This window comes from Staurois parvus, unplaced genomic scaffold, assembly GCF_062004578.1.
Source record: "Staurois parvus isolate SC_StPar_1 unplaced genomic scaffold, SC_StPar_1.0 ptg000096l, whole genome shotgun sequence".
NCBI lineage: Eukaryota > Metazoa > Chordata > Amphibia > Anura > Ranidae > Staurois > Staurois parvus.
Genome location: NW_028317892.1, coordinates 14698514 through 14721436, shown reverse-complemented (window position 1 = coordinate 14721436; position 22923 = coordinate 14698514). Strand labels below are relative to the sequence as shown.

The following is a 22923-nucleotide window of genomic DNA, read 5'->3' as shown; positions in this document are numbered from 1 at the left end:
TCCAGAATGAGGTGTTACATAACACATTTGAATGCATAATGTCAAGTTACATTCCTTTCCAGACTGACAGTAAATTGGTATTTGTTTTCTTTGCTCTTAACCCTGTTGGGGAATTCAATATTTGGTTTTGCATTAAACAAAAAAATTGTACTTGGCTCAAAAGGTAACAATGGAGCCAAAAAACACATACACAGAAGGAAAGCTGAAGTGTCCAAACTAATAATCTGCAAGATTATCTTTCATAGGGGGAAAAAAAAAAAAAAAAAAAAAAAAAGAGGCAAAAAGATGAAGGCTTTAGTTACACTTTTGCACTGCGTTTATGAACACATGTAACATTAAGGCATTCTATTCATTTTGAATGGGCTGCTAACATACCTCAGCCCAAAATGTACATGACTATTTTTACAATGCAGCACACCACAATGCATGGCATTTGTGTTGTGGTGCGTTGCATTCAGGTACATCGATCATTAGTCTACTAGTGTGTTGGGTGCATGAACAGAAAGCAGATATCTGAATGGACCCCAGAACCCCCACCCCCCAAAAGATCTGAAATTGTGACCGATACAAAATCTGAAGAAAAGATCAGCTTGATGTGACTTTATTCTGTCAGTAAAGAGCACACAGGTTGATAATACCTATATTGCTTCATGTTCAGTACTGTTCTCAGTGTTTATGTAATCTACTAGCACATTTGTCAATCACATTTTACATGAAAAATTCATGTTTAACTAGTTGCCTACTTTTACCCCCTTTGTGCCCATGTCAATTTTCAGCTTTTAGTGCTTTTACACTTTGAATGACAATTGCACGGTCATGCAACACCGTACCCATATTAAATGTTTAAAATTGTTTTCACACAAATAGAGCTTTCTTTAGGTGGTATTTATTCACCACTGGTTTTATTTTTTTTATGTTTTATTTTTTTCCACTAAAAGCAAAAACAAAAAAATTTTTTTACTTTGTTTCTAATTATAAAATTTAGCAAACAGGTAATTTTTCTCCTTCACTGATATGCGTTGATGAGGCAGCACTGATGAGGTGGCATGGATAAACAGCACTGATGGGCATTGAGGAGGCACTGAGATGCAGCAATAATGGGCACTGATAGGCAGCATTGACAGGTGAGATAGATGGGCAGTACTGCTGGGCACTGGCAGGTGGCACTGATGATCAGTGCCAATCTGCTGTGACAATTGCCAGTTATCAGCAGTACGTTCCTCACGCTGTGACAGTGTGAGGAAAGTGCAGCCAACAGCCGGCAACTGTATTTACTCAAGTGATCTGCTGTGTCATTGGACACAGCTGATCACATGGTAAAAAGCCACTGTGATTGGCCTTTTACCTCATCATGTGATCAGGTCATCATGGAGAGCACCACGTGCACAGCCCTGGGGGTGCGCAGGAGGGTGCATTCTGGGAGGACGTCATATGACGCCCTCCCAGAACTGGACAACAGCGCTGTAGCCATCATTCGGCTACAGCATGTTTGTGAAGTGGTTAAAGCCCAAATCAAATTTCAGTTTAGTTAACTACATTCCAGATACCTCAAAAGCAAAGGTGTGTAAAGTACCAAATTTTATTGCCAGCTTGTTGCAAAGAATGACCCTAGTTCTGTGTTTAACCACTTGCCTACTGCGCACTTATAGGCAGTGGTCTCTGACACACCTCTGCTGCGTCAGAGCTAGAGCTCTCCAATCAGCAAAGCCCATGCCCCCTTGATGATTGGAGAGCTAAACGCTGATTCAGAGGGTGCATGCCTTTTCTCTGTAGAGGTACTATTGTTTTCACACAGAGCAGTATGCTGGCAAGGCACAGGCTTTTCCACGCAGGAGGTCAAGCTTTTTACATTTCTAGAAAAAGGAAGTAATGAAATATAACTGTTAAAAAAATATAAAATGTTTATATTTCACTGATCCTCCAGGTAACGGTGTATAAAAAAAAAATGAGGGCTTTAGAACCATTTTTCAGAAATGTAAAAAGCCTTACAAAAGGATTTGGGTTATCCCAAACGTTTAATAGCTTAAAGTGGAAATCCAGACAAATTCTAGCCAAGCCCAAATCTACTACTACCCCTATTCTGTTTCAAAATTTTTATTGGAAAAGTTTTTTGTTGAAACATAAAAGCAGGTGCAGCAACTTCAGTTTGAATACAAATGGTGGATGTTTAACAGACAAGGACATCTTCAGACTGTTTCCCACCTCATTCTAAGACAATTCTATCTACCCTGTAAAAGGAAAGATGCTATACTTACCTCTTCTGAAGCCGCTCTGGTCACGATTGGGTCTTCGTGCCGCCTTTAGCAGAGCGTGGGCAATGATGTCACCCATAGGCTACTATGGGGCATCCATTGTCAGTGCTGGAACCTACCATGTGACTGGTCCGGAGCGACTTCAGAATAGGTAAGTATAGGCATCTTTTTTTCACAGGGTAGATAGAATAGTCTTAGGATGGGGGAGGGAGTAGGTTTATGCTTAGTTAGAATTTGACTTGAATTCCACTTAGCCAGTAAAGGGTATGACCTATACGCCACACCTCCAATTTAAACTGAAAGTTCAATTGCACTTTAGGGAACTTGTAGTAAAGCCTGGTACACACTGGCTGTTTTTTTTTTTTTGTTCAGCCAGCTGGGTTGAAAGAAATAAAAAAAAAAAAAAACAAACTGCAGAGTTCAGGAGGAGCCACTGTGCTAACAATCCGATGTTAGTACAGTGATCACCCCACTGAGCTATTGTGTTGCGACAGGGGGACAGCCATCCCCCCCAGAACACACCAGTCAGCACTCTCAGTCATTGGCCGATTGGCATCCAATCTGCAGATTTTTTTTTTTGTCATACCCTCTCAACAGCAGCTGGGCGAATGGCTGTTCTGTCAGACCAGCCGCCGCCAACTCCAAAAAGAAACAAAGCCGATCACACATCCAACATTTTAAGAAGCAGGTCAGCAGTAGCAGCCCTCAGAGTTTACTTAAGCCTAGGACACATTGGTCGAATGTCGGCTGGTTTTTTATTGAACCGGCCACTGCCACCCAACATTTGGCCCGTGTATTACTAGGCTTAAGTAAACTCTGAGGGCTGCTATTGCGGACCTCCTTCTGAAAATGTTGGTTGTGTGATTGGCTTTTTGGAGTTGATTGAATAAAGGAATAGATGTTTGACTTCGTAATTGAATAAAACCTGTATATGTACATGAAAAAGTACTTTTCGTCCACATGATTGAATGGTTGATGTGAACACTGCTTCTCCTTTTTCACTAAGCTAGGTGAGCATTCACTTTGCCAGATGAAAATTCTCAGCTCCTTCAGTAAATGAACCCCTCACAGTCAGTGAACTGGAACAAGCACGCAGAGTAAAGTCCTAGACTCTCAACCTCCATACTTCTTCTGTGGCAGTGATGGGGCCTTAGATCAGCATTACAACCAGGTAACTAGCATATTTAAAAGAGGTCAGCAATGGCAGCTTCCATATTTTCTCAGCTCAGGTGTCCTAGTAGATGTGTTAGAGGGCTGGTGAGAAAAATTAAAACATTGAATAAAAACACCACAACTCCAGTTTGTGTTTTAATGAGAAAATAATTATATACTTGCATTGTATGCTTCACAATCACTATAAAACAAAAGCTGAATAACATGTAAGTGGTTAACATATATATTTATATATAAAGCCAAGTACAATATGATTGTTTTGTCTGCCATTAAAACACAGCCATCATTTCATTGAGCTATTAGAAAAAAAAAAAAACCCTTTCCTCGCAAAGTATTTTGGTATCACATAAAAGCCTGCCTTTCAGCAAAGAAATATAACACAGCCAGAAAGCAATTATCCTGAAGATGTGATTCATATTCCTTTTTAAAATACACATTTAGCTTTTCTATACATATGATATAAAAACATTTTCCTGTTCTTAGAATATTTATGCACCCATTTTGAAATCAACTGGAGCTTTCCAAACGTTTAGTTCTAAGGAAAATTCAGCACTATAATGAATTGCATTACCTGAAACAATATATGCATAAATTGATCTTTTGAAAGCTGCTGCTAACTACATGTCCTATGAGTAAAATACTTCCTTTCCATTTTGCAGTAGTTCAAAATGCATAACCAATAACAGCCATTATGCAATTTTAGTATGCATCAAATATTTGATGAATTTTTTTCTTAGTAACACTAAGCTGCACCTTTGGTGAAATTGTCCTTTAATTCCCCCCACCTCCTGAGTCCAGCATTGTCCTGCCCTTCACCATGATTCAGTGATCTTTGTTGTGTGGCCCTGCTCAGCGCAGCATAGGCTTCAGAAGGAAAGCCTCTTCACACTGAACTGCAAACCGTGGCCTCACTTATTCCTATGAGAAAGCTGCACTCTTCAGGACTGCAGAATATTGCCATAGATCTGACAAAAACGAGATGTGAAGAGCCAGAAAGAGGTTTTCCTTCTGAAGGCTGTATGGCACCAGGAAGGCCCACATAGCAAACATTAGGGATCAAGGCAAAACGTAGATACACTACTGGGTAGGTTCCACTCAGGTAGGTGGGAGGAATAATTAAAAGGATAATTTCATCAAATGTGAAGACTACATATCTATTAATGGAAAGGAGGTGGGTGAGGAATGTGCAGCCAATAATTATTACAAAGAAAAGCAGCCTCTTTTTCTATCATACCTATAGGCACAGCCAAACAGTGCCGAATGGGAAGTCCAGCCCTGACTAGGGGACAGTAATGTCAAATGAGTACAAGTGCAAATCTGCATCAACCCCCGTAACAACCAACCAAAGGCAATTGCTGACTGGTTGCAATAAACCTTACAAGATATGAAGAAATCTGAAATTAGAGAACCTAAATACAAACTACATTTTGCATTAGCTGGTGCTGTAACCCAGTTAACTTGGCTAAAACAAAATTAGAAAATCCTCATGGACATTAATGAACTTTGCAAATAGTATACTTTTATCAGTTGAGGAAAAGTAGCCTTGTTTGGTTCAGCAGTCAGAACACTTCAACATTAGCTTTTTGAGAATACACTGTTAAATTGTGGCTGCTTCATTTTACATAAAATAAATATAGGCAATACATTCTTGCTGCAAAAATATAGTTTTTAGTCCAAAAATGTTTTTGAAAAGAAAGTCCCTACTGTTATAAGTGATATGTAAAAACAAACAACTTCTATACTTGGGTGATTATAAAACACACAAATAAATATGATTGTTTTCTAAAAATTGTCTTCTATCTTTGCATCCGTGGCTCATGCAAATACCTTTGTCCAGGAATACTGAATCACATGAGTGCATTAAAAGTGAGTACACACACAATAAAGCCAGGCTTTGTGTTCATACAGGCCATGACAAAATAGATCAGATACCCACTAGTGGCAATGTTTAGGACATACTAGATATGCCTCGTGAAGTAATGTTACAAACTTCAAATAGATTAATTTTTTTTTAGTTTAATTTGGTTTAATTTTTGTAATAGTGTTTTCTCACAAATATTTTTAGTATGCTTAAATGTCACATACACCATTCTCACAAGGGTCACCTGCTTTTTTTCCCCCCCATTTTCTACCCATAGCAATCCTAGATCTATACTCCTGTGATCACTATCACACCACCCAGACACACCCTACTATAATCCCAGAGCAAGAATACAACACTCATCACTCACTTGGCTGGTAACCCTCTCATAATTTTCTGCTTGGGAGAAGGCAACCTTGAATGTTTTTGTGACTAACAGTCATATTCAATAAATGAATGCATAGTACAATGACAATATGCAAGTGCAGTAAATCAAAGAAAAAGATCTCAGATCAACACAATCAGATCAAAAATAACCATTCTGACAGATTGATGTGTATTACTGCACTGCTTACATTTTCATTATTCTTTGCACTGCCTTATTGAACAATCTGACAATACAGGTTGCAAGCTGCTCCATATATAATTAATACAATTATTGGTTCTAACTATTTGCAATGCAATGGTTCAGATTGTCACTTAACTGAACAGATTTGGCCACAAAGATATAATGCATATTGTTGCTAAAGGGTGAATCTTATGATATAGGGCCATGACTATCTTTGGGATGCAATATATCGCCGCAGAAAAGCACAAGAGTACTATTTCAGCCTTGGATTTTTTTAGTATGTGTAAAAAGTTATTTTCATCTTTAAAATTAAAAAATGTTTCAGAGACCTGCCACAAACAAGCAGTGTTAAGTACAGAGAGCCGAAAGTTCAGTTGCCATGTAACTTGCATCATTCATGTCATTAAGATTGAGGAGTAAGACGCTTATGCTTTAACTGGATATTGTATGCATATCCAAAAACTGCTTCCAACCCAATGGCACTTCTGTTTAGAATTTCGAGGATTTTTTTTTTTACTATACCTGAAATTTATTTTGTAGCCATCAATTTAGACTAGCGCTTTTACAATGGTCCTTATAACAGTACAATCTGCTATACAATGACGACACTTTTCAGAACTAGAATGACTGACAACAGGGCTTTCTTTCATCAGGGCTTTAAAGCCAGCCATAGATGTTCAATTTCCCCATCAACAAGTCAGTGTTGATGAGGGAATCCTTCCTGTGGAGCCAGTGTGTTCTCCGGGCTGGACAGCTCCCACAGTGATTACTGCTAGGGACTATAATAGCCGCTAGCAATAATCAGATGTAAAACCTGACAAGCTGGTTTTTCCCAAGGTGATCGATCAACTTGGGGACATTCAGCCTGCCCTTACATGGTTCAAATCTTGGCCAGTCCCTGCTGAACCCAAGATTAGAACTGTCTATGGCCGGCATAACTGTATTAAAAAAATTCACCCTCATACAATTGTCTATACACAGTATCGGTAAGAATTTTAGATTTTTACCCCTTTGTAAAATTATCAATACCATTTACTGTAAATATTTTAGTTGTATACTTATATTTCCCGCAATGCTTCAAAAATGGCACATCATTTAAAAAATAATTTTGGAAATAACAGTTTCAATTGGATTACCTAAAGGAGTACATTCTTTACTTAAAGCTAAACTTCAGGCATGAACCCCTTCACACAGCCTTGGCCTCCCAACCAACTAATTGCCAGGTTACTACACTACAATTACTACACTAAAAGTCCTCTTACTTACCCAAACCTGTGGTCATGTGATGCACAAGGCCCTAAGTCTTCTATCTTCTTGAATGCAAAGGAGGCAGGTCCTATGCAGGGACGTGGACACTTGCAACTAGCTGTCAAGTGGAAAGGTTATTTTGGGCTGTAGAAGACTGCACAGTGTGATGACCCCATGGAGAGGTTTCTGATCGGTGCAGGAATAGACTGCAGCACTGGACAGCTGGTTGTCAATTACAGCAGTACTAGATTACTAGTTGTCACTTACAGAAGCAATGCCCCCAAGTGGCACAGATGGCAGGTTTAGGTGATTAAAATGCAGATTTCTTTTTTTATAGTTGAAAAATGTGTTGAAGGAATGGGAGGGAGGAAATGGGCTTTAACCATGTGAACCTGTACTTGCATTGAACAACTAGTCATATACCAAAAGAATAGAAATATACTTCTATCAAATGAACGGATGACTGATGTAGTTAGCTTCGCTGAGTGAAGTGAAAAAAGTACTCCTTCAGTAAATCTATCCCCTAGTGTCATTTAATTAACTTGTGTGTCTTGATTTAGTACTGGAGTTCATTTTATGTATAAACATATGAAAAAAATTGAAAAATATATAGAGCAACTTAGCATATCTCCCTACATTTTACAATTGCAGGTAGGCTACATTTAAAGGATAAGTTCACCTTTGGGAACATGTTACATATTCCACCAGTTTTTAGGGTGGAACATATAACATTTTCCCATAGCCGAAGCCGCCGCCGCCGCCGCCCCCCCCCCCCCCCCCCCTTCTGACAGATAGTACGAGAAGTCTCCCCCTACTATCTGTGAAATTTGAAAACAGCATGGCCATGCAAGGCTTTGCCCACACGGCCACATCATTCATTCACAGACTTCCATGAATGAATGAACTGCAAGTCCCGACCGCCTTAGCGGCTGTTGGCTTGTGGTTTTCAATGAAGCTTCCCATCAGAAAATCTACATCCTGTATGAAAAGCAGATATTCTGACAGGTCTGCAGGAGACCTGCATGGCATAAGCGATCTATTGATCGCTGGTGCAATGCTTTCCAGGCTCCTGTAGACAAACATAATTGCACAATTTTTTACCTGCAAAAAAATGTGCATTTATTATTTTTGTCTAAAAGGTGAACTTTAAGCCATGATCCCCATCCCTTTAGCTTTTGCCTGTATCTAGTGAAAACACATCCAATTTGGGGAACCCTCAGCTCTTTCAAAAACTGAGAGGTGTCATTGATTGTATCTAAATGTGCTTATCCATACTGAAGAAAATTTAACCAGCAAAATTAGGGTATGTGGGTTATGTTTCTCTTTGTGTTTCTCTGTGCTATAATTTTGATTCTTTTAACAAAAAAAACATATGCAAGATCTGATTAACCCTTTAGTTCCTGAGAGCCACAAATGTGAACATGCACACAGTTCTTGATTATGGTGTTGTGCTTTAAATATGGAATCTTCAAAGTGGCCACTGTAGTAAATTCCTGCAATAATGATGGAGGCCTCTGAAATAAATATAGGTGTATCTGGCATAAAATACCACAGAAGCAATTTAGGTCAAACTATTTATAGACAAAAATCTAAGCAATGAAGGGTCAAATGGTGTTTCAGATGAACGGTTTTGTTTTCCTAATTTCCTCAAACTTCCTTCAATAACCCTGTATTGTGAAAAGCAACACATAAAATACTGTATTGTGAGTTACTCATATTGTAAATTGTTTTTGTAGCACCCTGCATGTATATGAACCTGCAAATGCATGTAAAGGGCCAATCTTTCATCAAATTGGTGCTGCTTCCAACATGCATGTATTTACGGCAGAGTAAGACAAGGATAAAGTATTGCAAAAGCGATCCAAAGCTGCATTTTCAAAAAGAAGCAATTGCACTGCATGTTTGGCTTTGTTCATGGTCCATGCTGAGCCCTGTTTTTAGGATCAGCCTTTGTCAGTGATCCATCTCCATTTCCTGAGGGTCCAAAGCTTAGCTGGGCCTGGCACCGCCTCCAGTGCCAGTCACTTCAAGCATGTCTTCATTCATATAATGTTCTGCGTCATCTGTATATGGATTGCAGAGGCTGCTTATTGTTCAATAAATATGCAATTAAAAGGATTCTTTTTTTTATTTTTGGTTTTCTATATCTTGAATGCAAAAAATTATTCGTCTTCTTCACGATTAGCATATATCCCGGCTTCCCACCGCAATGCCTGGGCACTTTTTCTACGGCCCACCCTTACTGCTTCAAGAACCTGAAACAAAAGAAAAGAAGCCATCAATGCTCACCTGTGTTATACACCAGTTATGTGAAGACTGTACATGTGCAGTCATACTTGGCAAAATCACTTGACACAAATTTTTCACTTACTAGTATTGATAGTAGGGTATATGAGTAGCTGCAATAGAAATCAAGTTATCATAATGACTGATTTAATGCTGTGTAAAAAAAATTCAGCTCTATAATCATTCTCAGCTTTACCCAATCAAATGGAATTAAGCCCAAGTACATTTTGTGTACTTGAATCCAATTTAGGAGACAGAACACCGACTTATTCTGGTGGATCACTGTCAGGCCCATTGCTGGGGTGGGCCCAGGCCCTTTGACTAGCACCAGTTGTAATAGCAAGGCTAAAAGTCTCTGTGGTTTCTGACCAATAGAGCTGCTTGCAACATAAATATTTAAATATGTCTAAAGTGTATACTTTAAAGACTTCATAGCCGCATGTTTGTTCCAACTCAGCGACTGAGTAGATGGCAGAGCCTGTAAAATTATTCATAATGGCAGCTTCGATATTTCTAGAATTGCAAGTTTATTTTAAATACACTAAAAAAAGAAAGGGCAGTAGGGGGGAGTCAGGCAACGATTGGCAAGATCAGGCAGAAGAGGCGCTATTTCTCGTAGGGAATTTAGAATGTTGTAACCAAATATGCCACCCGCCTTCACACGCACGCACTGTAACCAAAACGGATTATGCAAATATAGTACTTCGGAAAATACTAATAATTTTTAAGCCATTTCTAAAAAAGTGTGTCAAAGACTAGACTTTGCAGTTGAGTAAGAATAACATAATTGTTTGTCTCTATTATGGGGACTACAACCAAAAGACAGACAATGGGACACAAAGCCCTACAAAAATTGCACATATACTAAATTTAGTTCATAGGACACAACATACAGTATAGCTGAAAACACAACTATCTTCATAAAACACTATTAAAAGTAATGCATAGTTACAATACAGAAAAATGCAGTTCTGGCCTTTCTGCAGCTGGTCATTCTATTTGTAAGGAAGCTTAGATAAGATCAGTGGAGTATAGGTTATGCATCTACATGGATTCCAACAACCCAGCCCATTACTGAATGCCAAGAAGCTGTACTGGTCTTTGAGGCAGGGGTGTCGGGCTAAGCAGGATAATATGCTATGACCCACTTTAAAACATATTTCTGCAAATGATATAGCACAGCTGGATAACCTAGCGTGCCAAAACCTGACAGTGGCTATGTTTAATAACTGCCTTAAAATCCACTGTCCAGTTTATAGATGCACAGTGCACTATTCGTTAACAAATCATTCCTATGTTTTCTCAGAACATAACTTCCTAGAAACACTAATCACACATCCATGCTAATGTCCTTATCCCCAAAGTAATTCTTTGAAAACCAAACATTTTTCGGATATCCTGCTTGAACAACTTTGAAATTTACTTGAATTAGTTTGGGGTCTGAAGCATTGATCTAGATGCTTGAATATGAATTTGGATCACAGGTTATGCTCTCACTTTATATCCAAAGTGCTTTCCTGTTTCATGACCAGCTTGGTTTTCTTGTTTTGGATATGTCAAAGTTTGTAGAACACCAAATGTGGTATTTTACACAATAAATGCCACAGCTAGCTTTTATTTCACAGTCTCAAAGCAAATCAAGCATTAGAGAGTGGGGATTTGTGCAGAGACAAATCATTTACAAAGAACAGATTGATAGTGTTAGAGTTTGTAAAATTGATTTATTTGCAACTGGCTGTCACAGTGGTCACATGATCAGCAGCTACACTAACTGGCTGTTCCTGCCATAACTGTAACAAGTATATATCCTGTGAGAGCTATGAGTGCTTTTGTATGACAAAAATACATACTATAGGCCCTCTTTAGTTGATCAGTTTACAACAGTGACCCACAACAAAAATGAAAGGTGCCACTCAAGGCTCCGCCAGGTCCTCTTGAATGACAAACCACTAGGAGTGCCGACAAAGACAGAGCTTGTCCCAGCTCAAAACATCCAATAGAGAAAGGAAGTCCTAAAAAAAAGTCGCACCTCTCTGCAAAAGCCTATGAAGAGGTGTATGACAGCCTCAGCCCAAGCTCCAACCAGGCTACAACCCCCAAATGTGTTCCATTCCATTTCCGGAGCTTAATCATGAGGTCATACACCTCCTCACAGGGTTTTGCTGTGACGTGCGACTTTTAGGATTTCCTTTTCCTACCAGTTTACAACAGCATCCATGCAGCTAACAATCAGATTTCAGCTGGCAATTTTCCAGACAGTTTAGAAAAATACCTAAGCAAGCTGTAAAAGGGATTCTGTCAATTAAAAATACTTTTAAAAAAAACTACTAGCAATTCTTACAGCTTCTTGCAGAATCTTCACACCTAACATGCTTTGAGGTGTGTTGGAAGCCTGGTCTCCAACTGTGTGCTGTGGTTCCTTCTGCCAGCTACTATGTCAGGGGCCAGCAGATGGAACCAAAAGTGTGAAGTGGGATTGCAGGCATGTGATACACCCAGAAATGTCAGATGCTGAAGATTCTCCTTGAAGAGAGTGATGATACTAAAAATACATAAATACTAATAAAAACAAATGTTACAAATGGCTACATCTACAGTACCAATATATTCAAGACCAGCTCCACAAAATGTGAGGTGTAAGCCTACAAGCCTTTAAACCTGTCCAGAGAGTGTGTAAGGCCTTCAGAAGAGACTTTGTCAGTTTGTGGTCTAAGGCAACTTTCTAAGTGGCTTCACCTTTAAACCGGTCCTGAATACATGTGTAATCTTTGGCAGAAGGGAAGATTATAAATGGATTCCCAAATTATCTATATGACTTTTACCAAAAGTAATGACACAAAGATGGAACAATAAATGAAGGGTGAAGGCAACCATGCATTAGAGTATATGCATGCTGCAGTGGAGATAGGCAATTCACAGGTACCTCAGTAGTAACTCTGTAAGACAGTAATTTACTGGTGTACTGGTGAGAGAGAGGAAAAGAAGAAAGTTAGTGCACTAAACAGATACTGACAGAAGACAGTTAACAGTAAACCTAGCACATCAGATGTAAGACAATCTGTTAGCAGGGAAGCCAAGCCCTTTCATCCTATTCAAGGGGTTTGGTAATAACATGCTTTCGTAAATTCTTCAAGATAATTTCTAAAAAATTAGAAAGAAAAGGACATGTTGATGGTTAATTTTTCTACAACACCTAATTACACTGCATTAAACGTTAATAGAAAAAATAAAAAATCAATAATGTTAATGTCTTTCACTATTAAGTGTTAAAAACGGCTGCACAAATAACAGGTTTAACGTGACATTATTTTAAATTGCAAGTGAAAAGCACATCTGAAATGTATATTGCACTAGTACTATCTGATCAGAATTTATTAAACAAGTTGCAATTTGTGAATAGCCAATCTGTTACTGTTAAATTTATTTCTGTACTGCTTTTCTTTTTGACATGCCTGATAAATTAGCTTCTCCCCCATGGTAATTTGAAATGTTGGTGGCAACAAGAGTGTTGGATGAGTTAAAAATTCTTGACCTCATACATTCAGAATAACAGAATTTAAGTAGATTAGAAAACTGTAAATGGTTTCTGACTGATGCTTGTGAAGCCTCCTCAACCCAGTCCTGTGTTTGTGGGAAAGCATCTTTGCCTATGCCAAGCATCAGAACTTGCTGCTTTCACTAATAATGCAGATACAAGTTTACCTGTGCTGTTGCTTTAGAATGCCAGAGGGCTCACAGGCAGCAGCCAGGCTCCCTGGTATCACCAATGCTGGGAGGGAGGTAGCTGGGTGGGCCTATCTGGTACCAAAACTAGAGAGCTGTTACTAAAAAAATGCATAGCAAATTACTTTGCAGCATCAGTAAGTGCTAATTTTAAATATTTTATGTGAGCAGCCTGAAGGTTTGAAGTTTAAATCAGAATTTCCAGGAATTTTTTTTTTTCGCCTATACAGTAGGGCTGTGCCCGCGCTGCATGGGTTAAATGCTTGTTTAGTTTTTTTTTTTTTTTTTTTTTTTTTAAGAGGAGAGGACACCGAAGATATACTCACCTGACCCGTCGATCCTCCCTGTACAAGACTGGTCCTTTCAGCTCCTGCCCCCCCCATGGGCCAGTGGTCTTGTAAATGGACTGTTCCTGACTTCAGCATGCTCAATGCATGCTCCATAGGCAGGAACAGTCCACCTCTGGACTGGGGGGAGCACTTTTTTCTGTAGGATCGGTGGGTCAGGCGAGTATGAGCTTGGTCCTCAACTCTAGAAAAAACGAGCAGCTGATCCATGCAGTGGGGGTACAGCCCCACTGCATGGTTAAAAAATAAATAAATATGGACTGGAGTTCTGCTTTAAGTTATACCCTTTACTGGCTACTGTTAACTAAAAGGAAAGTCTATGAAAAAACTCTTCTGTTAAATGTTGCTTTCCTATTTATTCCCTCTTTTTAAATTTTATGTTTTTCTATGCAGTCACATGGCTGCAAAGCTCCAGCTCAATCCTTTTTCTCTATAGTTGGTGGGCATAAACTCTCTCCCAACCAACACTTTGGAGCTATGGATGCCGTGGGATGGATGGATGCCGATGGATCTCCACAGGACAACAGACTGCCTGAAGCTTTGCAGTCATGCATAGAAAAAAAAAGGTATTTAGATGGGAATTTGTTAGAAAATGTATGCAGGAAGTTTGAGAGCAATGGGGAGGCAGCATTTAACAGATGGGTATTGTGTAACATTTCTTTCTACTTTAGATTAAAGATGCAAGCTTTTAGGAATCCTTAGGTCCCATCCTCAGGCTTTATGCAATTAATTTTGTATCTGAATTGGAAGGAAGAAACCTAAAAGGGTCCTGGAAGGTTGGGGATTACTTAAACTCAATTTCTGCATTAATAAATGGCTAATGTGATATGGTAGTACTCTACTGTGGGCAGCCTGAAAAGTGTTATTTGATGACAGTTTTTCATTAAGGACAAATGTTTATGTTGAAAGCTTAAAGTGCTACTAAACCCAGGGCCCTGCATTCACTATATCTGGTCTCCAACAGTACACAGAACATGGAAATGCAATTATTTTAGCAAATATAAAACTGTTCTACACCTTTTTTCATCAGCAATATATAGCAGTCTTTATGGCTTCTATCAGTGCCCAGCTGACCACTGGTTAAAGCTTGTAAAGGGAGTTTTCATTCTGCTCTGACTGTCCTATGAGGCTGCATAACTTCTGACCATCTGTGTGGACAGTGCTGATTGGCCTTGTACTGATCACATGCACCATCTTAAAGAAAAAAACTCTTAAGCCATACACACTAAACTAAGCATGCCTAGAGTGACTCCTAGAGTGCTGTACTATTAGCAGATAGGATTGGGTACAATAGGGGAGAATAAGAAAAGACAGGATCAAACAGCCGTTTTACACAATGCGGAGGATTAACCCCTTTAGGTTCCACAGTGAGTATAACAAGCATGCTTTACTGTATATACAAACTGATTTGACTGTTGTGGATTTACTAACACTTTAAAGAAGAAATATCAGCAGAAGTCTTGTCAAATTCTGTGGGCGGGGCGCTGTACACACAGCACTTGATCCTATTCAAATCTGTCCAGTGGTTTATAAATAAAACCACAATGTGGTGGTGGCCTGTTCTTTTTTAGTATAATAAAGACAGCAGAGTAGGCACAGGGTTTCACAAGATATGATGGGCTGCAGAGGTTTATCCTGGTAGCATTCGGAGGAGGCTGGGAGGAGGCTGTGAAGGCTCTGTGTGCTGTTAGATAAAATGTTAGATCCATCTTCTTTGTTCAGCTTGGTTGCATAGTGGTGAAGAAAGCTACCCGACCACTGCTCAGCAGAAGGTTGAGGTGGGATCAAGTGATATGTGCACTTGGTCGCCTAGCAGATTCAACAAGACTCCTAAACTTCTGGTCATACTTCTTGTTTTACATGTAAATAATTACCTGTTCATGAGAGGAACTACAAATCATATCTGCTCAAAACAGATAACACACAGGCGATCTTGACGCTCATGACAAAATTGCCTGCATCAAGATCACCAAGTTGGCCTGCCATTCTCTATAGCAAGCATCACTAAATGGCAGACCACAGTCTGGACCAAAAAAGTGAGAGTTCTATTGGGGCTGCAGCTGCATCACATAGGAGCCTGAGTGTCCGTTCCTTCTGCTGTCCTACCACTGTAATCCTCAAGGCAGAGCACAAGGCAGGAGACATGGCAGGTTTGGACAGAATGAAGGACTAAGTGATTGGTTGCTATAGGATGCAGGGCAGTCTAAGCAACCAATCACCTGCCAATAACATGAAATGTTAGGCTGCTCCCCCAAATGGAAGAAAAATATATTTGAAATAAATTTTAAAAATATTCTTTCCAAATATATTGACATATATTTGAAATGCTACAATTTTGGCCATGTTCAATATATTTCAATAAATATATATATACTGCATGTTGAAATGCGTTTTTATTACAAAATATATGAAAAATATTTTTAAAAATACATTTCAAATATACTGTAATACTTTAAAAATACAAATCTGCATTTTTGGAATGAATTTAGAAATATATTATATAAACAGCGTAAATCAACCTCCTCACCATATACAATATCAGTCAAAAAAATATAAAATATCAAATAAAATTATATATATATATAAATAGTTCAATCAAAAAATATTAAAAAATATATGATCGTGAATAAAATTTAAATAATTAGTGTCCAAAACAAAAATTAAATTAATTTAATGTACAAAAACAAACATTTATTTTTGTTTTGGACACAAATTATTTATTTCAATTATTTTATTCGCTATCATATATTTTTTTAATTTTTTTTTATTGAACTATTTATTTATTTATATATATATAATTTTATTTGATTGATATTGTATATGGTGAGGAGGTTGATTTGCGCTGTTTATATAATATAATATCAATTGGTGTGATACACTGATGCACAGCAGCATTTTTGACCTCTGTACTTGTTGGCAGGTGTTCCTGTGCGCTGGGGTGTGATAGATATTTATACATTTAGAAATATATGCAAAAATATGTTACTTTTTTCATGTGTTTATAAAAATATATATTTTTTAAATATATTCAGATTTTTTTTTTTAATATATTCTTCATATTTTTCTTCCATATGGGCCTGCCCTCAATCTATAACTGCCATAACACCCATGGCAGTTAACCACTGCCATAAAAAGTTTTGGATAAATATTGCTGTATACCTACATATGTGAACTGCACACTGTGTGAAAAGTCAGCTATCATATGAACAAGATTCTGATTTAAACAATGCTCTCTGAACAAATGTTTCATATCACTTTTACTGAAATTACTTTTTTTGGGTGTTTTTGTGCCTATTTGGATTTATAGCAGTCCTTAATTGTCTTATACTGTACATCTGTAGGTTCTTTACAACTATTAATCATTGTAAGATTTAAAGTGTCTGTCAGTGAACTTACAGTAGAGTCATCCATTCGTTCACGCCTCTTGCTTTTGTGAGTCTCAAAATCATCCATAAGTGTTTGCATGAGGTTTTTAGGACGCTGGGAGGCAGTGGCATCTTCTAGCAGAACTTCAGATTGTGTGGGGGAACATTCCGCTTTTGATGTAGATGAAGTAGATGAAGTTCTTACTTTCTCAATTTTGCCTGGATAGAGAACATTAGCAAAATGAATAATTGCATATCATATTTAGCATTACTTAATGTGGTAGTAAACTCTCATTTCTATTGTTACTTACAGGTAAGCTTACAATAAAGCTTACCTGTAGGTAAAATGAATATTTCCTAAACATGCACCATTTAGGAGATATTGTACAGAGCAGCAGCCAGTGACATAACCGGTGCATGCGCTCTGAAGGAACGGCCTACCCATGCCATTCCTTCAGAGCTGTGTGCCTTGGATGAAACGCATGCATGGGAGTGACATCATCGGCGGCTCAGCCATTGAAGCAGCCACAGCCTGGGAACCTAGAAAGAAAAATAGTGAAATGAAAGCCCCATCAGTGGTGACAGCACCGCTGGAGAGCTTTGTTTTAAGGGAAGTTTCACATAATGTGCTAGTATTATTATACAGGATTTATATAGCGCCAACAGTTTGCGCAGCGCTTTACAAAATGAATATATATGCGATACATACTAGCACAAAATATACCTTGCAGGGGGAAACGCTTTTTTAAATAAGTTTACTACTTTAAAAACTATACACCAAGGCAAAGAGCTATGTGTAACATTTAGTTATGTTATCACACTCACCAATCCAAATTTCTAATTCACTGGACTGCCTCCAAAAACTGAAATCAGAAGAATCACTGAACTTTACATGTGCCTAAAACTGGCCCTACACTAACTAGTAGAATTTCGTGAGAAATTTCTCAAGGAACAGAATTGAAAATATTTCCAAAACAACTGAATTTTTAATAGTGTGTGCTTTTTTTTTTATTTTGGCAGAAAACACACTTGATGCCTGTAAACATGGCTAAACGCAATTGCTAGGCACATTTAGCACTTGAGCAATACCGTAATTCATTTCAATGGCCAGAATAAATGATCATAACTTAACTTTAACTGATAACCTGTAAGGGCTTCTAAAGGGTCACCTATGGACAAATTTTAGGTACCATAGCTTGTTGCCATTTCACATTCGTATGCAATTTTAAATATTGACAGGTTAGGTATCTAGTCGATGCAACATCATATTTAATAATAAAACTGGGTATTAAATTGTGTTTCTGTGCACTAAAAGTAATTTAAGTGCATTTTGTACATTAAAACTTTTTGTTTTATAAACCGCTGCGCAAACATTTCATGACCTACAAAATTGCAAAAACACACCATTTTGTTCACCAGGGCCTTATAACGTTTGAGAGTTTTCTAGCAAAAAATGCCTTTTTTTTTATGTAAAGATGCCATGCTTAGACAATAAGCGTAAGGAACTGTTCACATTTTTGTTGTGTTTTAAAGGCACATTCACTGATGTGAATCAATGCATGTGTTGCATTATTTCCATGAGCTGAGAATACACTACAGTGCAGATCAACATACACCTGCAATGTTTTTTCCAATATAGTACACCACACAACACAAAAAGGGGTTATTTACTAAAACTATGCATCGAAACCAATCAGCTTCCAGGTTGTTGTCAAAGCTTAATTGAACAAGCTGAATTTAGAAGCTGATTGGCAACCATGCACAGCTGCACCAGTTTTAGTGAATCTCCCCCAAAGTGTATATTTACAGTATTTGCATTGTGGTGTGCTATAAGTGTATGTGTATTGGTGTGTATCATTCAAAATTAATATCAGCACACCACATTGTACAGTATATCTATGGATCAACATTCTTTGTGATAATATGCAGTACAATGAGCATTTTGTCATACAATATTGTAATATACATATGAGAAAGTGACCCAACAGTATTCGTGGTGCTTAAATTCTCAGAAATATGCCTGTAAACTAAGACACAGATAACTTGGGTGACTTAATCGGTCAGTAGTGGTAGCTCTCTAAATAGGTAATGAACAGAGAAAGCATTACAAAATTAGGTTAGACTCTGTTATATCTTATGTCTTTTTAGTAACCTGCATCAAATTCTATCAAAATTAATCTTACTAACTAAAGCAGAACTTTACCCATAACAATTTGCTAAAAAGTAATGTTCTTTAGCAAGAGACATACACTATATTGCCAAAAGTATAGGGACGCCTCTCCAAATCAATAGATTCAGGTGTTCCAGTCATCTTCATGGCCACAGGTGTATAAAATCAAGCACCTAGGCATGCAGACTGCTTCTACAAATATTTGCTCTCAGGAGCTCAGTGAATTCAAGTGTGGTACCCCGAAAGGTTGCCAGATTGCCACCTGTGCAATAAGTCCATCCGTGAAATTTCCTTGCTACTAAATATTCCACAGTCAACTGTTAGTGGTATTCTAACAAAGTGGAAGCAACTGGGAACAACAGCAACTCAGCTATGAAGTTGAAGTCCACATAAAATGGCAGAGCGGGGTCAGCTCATGCTGAAGCGCACAATGCACAGAAGTCCACAATTCTCTGCAGAATAGCTAAAGACCTCCAAACTTCATGTGGTCTTCAGATTACCACAACAGTGCGTAGAGAGCTTCATGGAATGGGTTTCCATGGCCGAGCAGCTGCATTAAAGCCTTACATCACTAAGTTCAATGCAAAGCATCGGATGAAGTGGTGTAAAGTGCACAGTCACTGGACTCTAGAGCAGTGGAGACATGTTCTCTGGAGTGACGAATCATGCTTTTCTGTCTGGCAATCCAATGGACATGTCCGTGTTTGGCGGTTGCCAGGAGAACGGTACTTGCCTGACTGCACTGTGCCAAGTGTAGGTGGAGTGGCGATTATGATGTGGGGTTGTCTTTCTGGGGTTGGGCTTGGCCCCTTAGATCCAGTGAAGGAAATTCTTGAGGCGTCGGTATACCAAGACATTTTGGACAATTTCATGTTCCCAACTTTGTGGGAATAATTTGGGAATGGCCCCTTCCTGTTCCAACTTGACTGCCCACCAGTGCACAAAGCAAGGTCCATAAAGACATGGATGAGTGACTGCAACCCGATAGAACACCTTTGGGATGAATTAGAGCGGAGACTGTGAGCCAGGCCTCATCTGACATTCGTGCCTGCCCTCACAAATGCACTTCTGGAAGAATGGTCAAACATTCCCATAGACACACTCCTAAACCTTGTGGACAGTCTTCCCAGAAGAGTTGAAGCTGTTATAGCTGCAAAGGGTGGGCCAACTCTATATTGGATGCCATTAAAGTTCAAGTGCGTGGAAAGGCAGGCGTCCCAATACTTTTGGCAATATAGTGTACATTCCACATTAATTAATTTATTTCAGGTACTTCTATAGCGCCGTCCATTTACACAGCGCTTTACACACACATACATTGATATCTATCTATCTATCTATCATTCACATCAGTTCCTAACCCTCAAGGGGCGCACAATCTAAGATCCCTAACTCATATTCATACATGCACATAATAGGGCCAATTTAGACAGGAGTCAATTAATGTTTTTGGAGTGTAGGAGGAAACCGGAGTATCCGGAGGAAACCCACGCATGCACAGGGAGAACATGCAAACTCCAGGCAGGTGGTGCCATGACTGGGATTCGAACAATTGACCCTAGTACTGCCAGGCGGAAGTGCTAACCATTTAGCCACTGTGCTGCCCCTGACAGCCTCTGTATGCCAGCCCCTCTGGAATTTCTCCCTGCTCTAGAGCTTTGGAGGAAGGCATTGGGTAGATCTGAGGAGTGACTGGCATTATTATCTATGCTACCAAAATTAGTGTGTGCTGTAAATTGCCTCCAGCATCGTTCTTGTGTCTTCTTGGTAGAGGCTGACATTTGCTGAAGCCCAGAGCCCCTGAGTTGCAGTAAATCTTCAGCCTGTCAGATGGCCTCTATATTTCTGCCACAGTGCCAAAAAATAGAGCGCAACAGAGCGTATGCAGAACAGGGTGAAACAGTGTATCAATGGATTTTAAACAGTATAGGCACTTATTTTTAATGTTTTACATAGCTATACCTGCAAATGGGGCCAGCCTGGAGTGATCTAGCAGGAACTAATTTTCTGACCAAAGTTCCACTTTAATATAAATTTAATTAAAATACCTAGTAATTGCAGTAATCAATGTTTTAAGTTCAAATTTTTACTTAGATTGGCTTACTGCTACTTATAAACAAATGTAGTTCACCATCTGACAAAAGAATGCAATATCTCTGTCCTGAGTACCCTGTTGAATGTAAACATATCAAAACAGCACTCCCCTGCAATAGAACAGGTAGTATACTCTCCTCTTCAGTGGCTCTTGCCTCCTATCTTTCCTCTGTACCAGCCCCTCTCTCATTGCAGAAATTACTTTACTAGTAAAAACATTTTCTACATATGACCACTAGGTGTCACACTGCTAAAGTAAAAAAAAATATTTTCAAGAAGCCATAACATCCTGACTTTTTTACTATAAAAAAGGGAAAAGTCAAAGTGGAGTTCCAGCCATTTTTTGTTTATTAAAAGTCAGCAGCTACAAAAAACTGTAGCTGCTGACTTTTAATAAACACACACTCACCTGTCCCATGGTCCAGCAATGTTCTCACCAGCGCCACCCTTTCTCTCCTCTCCCTGGCATCTCAACTGTGGGCACCAGGCTGTGACAGCTTACGGCTTGACAGACAGGTGCACGAGTTGCGCTGCATATCTCGATTGGTCCAACAGTCTTCTGGGACTTGTGAAGGTCCCCAGGAGACTGCGGGAGGAAGGAGGGGGCCGAACTTCCAGCTCACTTTGCCCCAGCAAACTGAGCCCAAAGTGAGTGCGGGTACCTGTCAAAACCAGGCATTCGCCCCCTCCCCACAAAAAGTGTCAAATATGGCAGTGGAGGGGGGGGGGGGGGGGGGGGGAGGAGGCAAGCAAGTGGAGCTTCCACTTTTGGGTAGAACTCCGCTTTGTCAGTTTAAGGCCTCATGCACATGGGCACAAAACACCATTTTTTTTAAGCTTCTTATTGCAGCTCTGTTTCAGCCAATGTATCCATACATGTTGTGGCACTTAGATTTGTATTATAGAGAAGCATTCAGGAGTATACAAATGCCCAAATAGGTGTTCTGAGAGGAGCTTATGCCATAATTTACACACAAAAATGCATATTAACAAGTGGTGAGAATAAATTAATATCCTAGCCAATAAAAAAATTATGTGCTGAAGCATAAGCTTCTGAATACCATGAGCCAATAAACACATACACTATATTACCAAAAGTATTGAGACGCCTGCCTTTCCACGCACATGAACTTTAATAGCATCCTAATCTTAGTCCGTAGGATTCAATATTGAGTTGGCCCATCCTTTACAGCTCTAACAGCTTCAACCCTTCTGGGAAGGCCATCCACAAGGTTTAGAAATGTGTCTATGGGAATGTTTCACTAATCTTTCAGGAGTGCATTTGTGAGGTCAGGCACTGATGTTGGACAAGAAGGCCTGGCTTGCAGTCTCTGCTCTAATTCATACCAAAGGTGTTCTATCGGGTTGAGGTCAGGACTGTGTGCAGGCCAGTAAAGTTCCTCCACCCCAGAACCTGCTCATCCATGTCTTTATGGACCTGGCGTTGTGCATTGGTGTGCAGTCATGTTGGAACAGAAAAGGGCCATCCCCAAACTGTTCCCACAAAGTTAGGAGCATGAAATTGTCCAAATGTCTTAGTACATTGACACCTTAAGACTTCCCTTCACTGGAACTGAGGGGCCAAGCCCAACCCCAGAAAAAAACAACCCCACACCATAAGCGCCCCTTCACCAAGCTTTACACTTGGCACAATGCAGTCAGGCAAGAACCATTCTCATATCAATCGCCAAACCCAGACATGTCCATGAGATTGCCAGACAGAGATGCGTGATTCATCACTCAAGAGAACACATCTCCACTGCTCTAGAGTCCAGTGGCGGCATGCTTTACACCACTGCTTTAATGCAGCTGATTGATCATGGAAACCTATTCCAT

At 39.2% G+C, this 22923-nt stretch overlaps 1 protein-coding gene across 3 annotated transcripts in view; it reads right to left on the bottom strand.

Annotated features, from left to right (window-relative positions):
• Window positions 1–8662: 8662 nt before the first annotated feature.
• The window catches only part of PALM2AKAP2 (PALM2 and AKAP2 fusion), a 459422-nt gene continuing 445161 nt past the window's right edge, over window positions 8663–22923 (bottom strand). For 2 of the 3 annotated variants that reach the window (XM_089670918.1, XM_089670920.1), the window contains 3 exons: window positions 16855–17042; window positions 12312–12350; window positions 8663–9357 (listed from right to left, as the gene is read on the bottom strand). In XM_089670918.1, the coding sequence (XP_089527044.1) occupies window positions 9265–9357; window positions 12312–12350; window positions 16855–17042 (320 nt within the window). In that variant the 3' untranslated portion in view covers window positions 8663–9264. The remainder of the gene's footprint in view (window positions 9358–12311; window positions 12351–16854; window positions 17043–22923) is intronic. The other variant, XM_089670919.1, reaches the window with a different exon arrangement.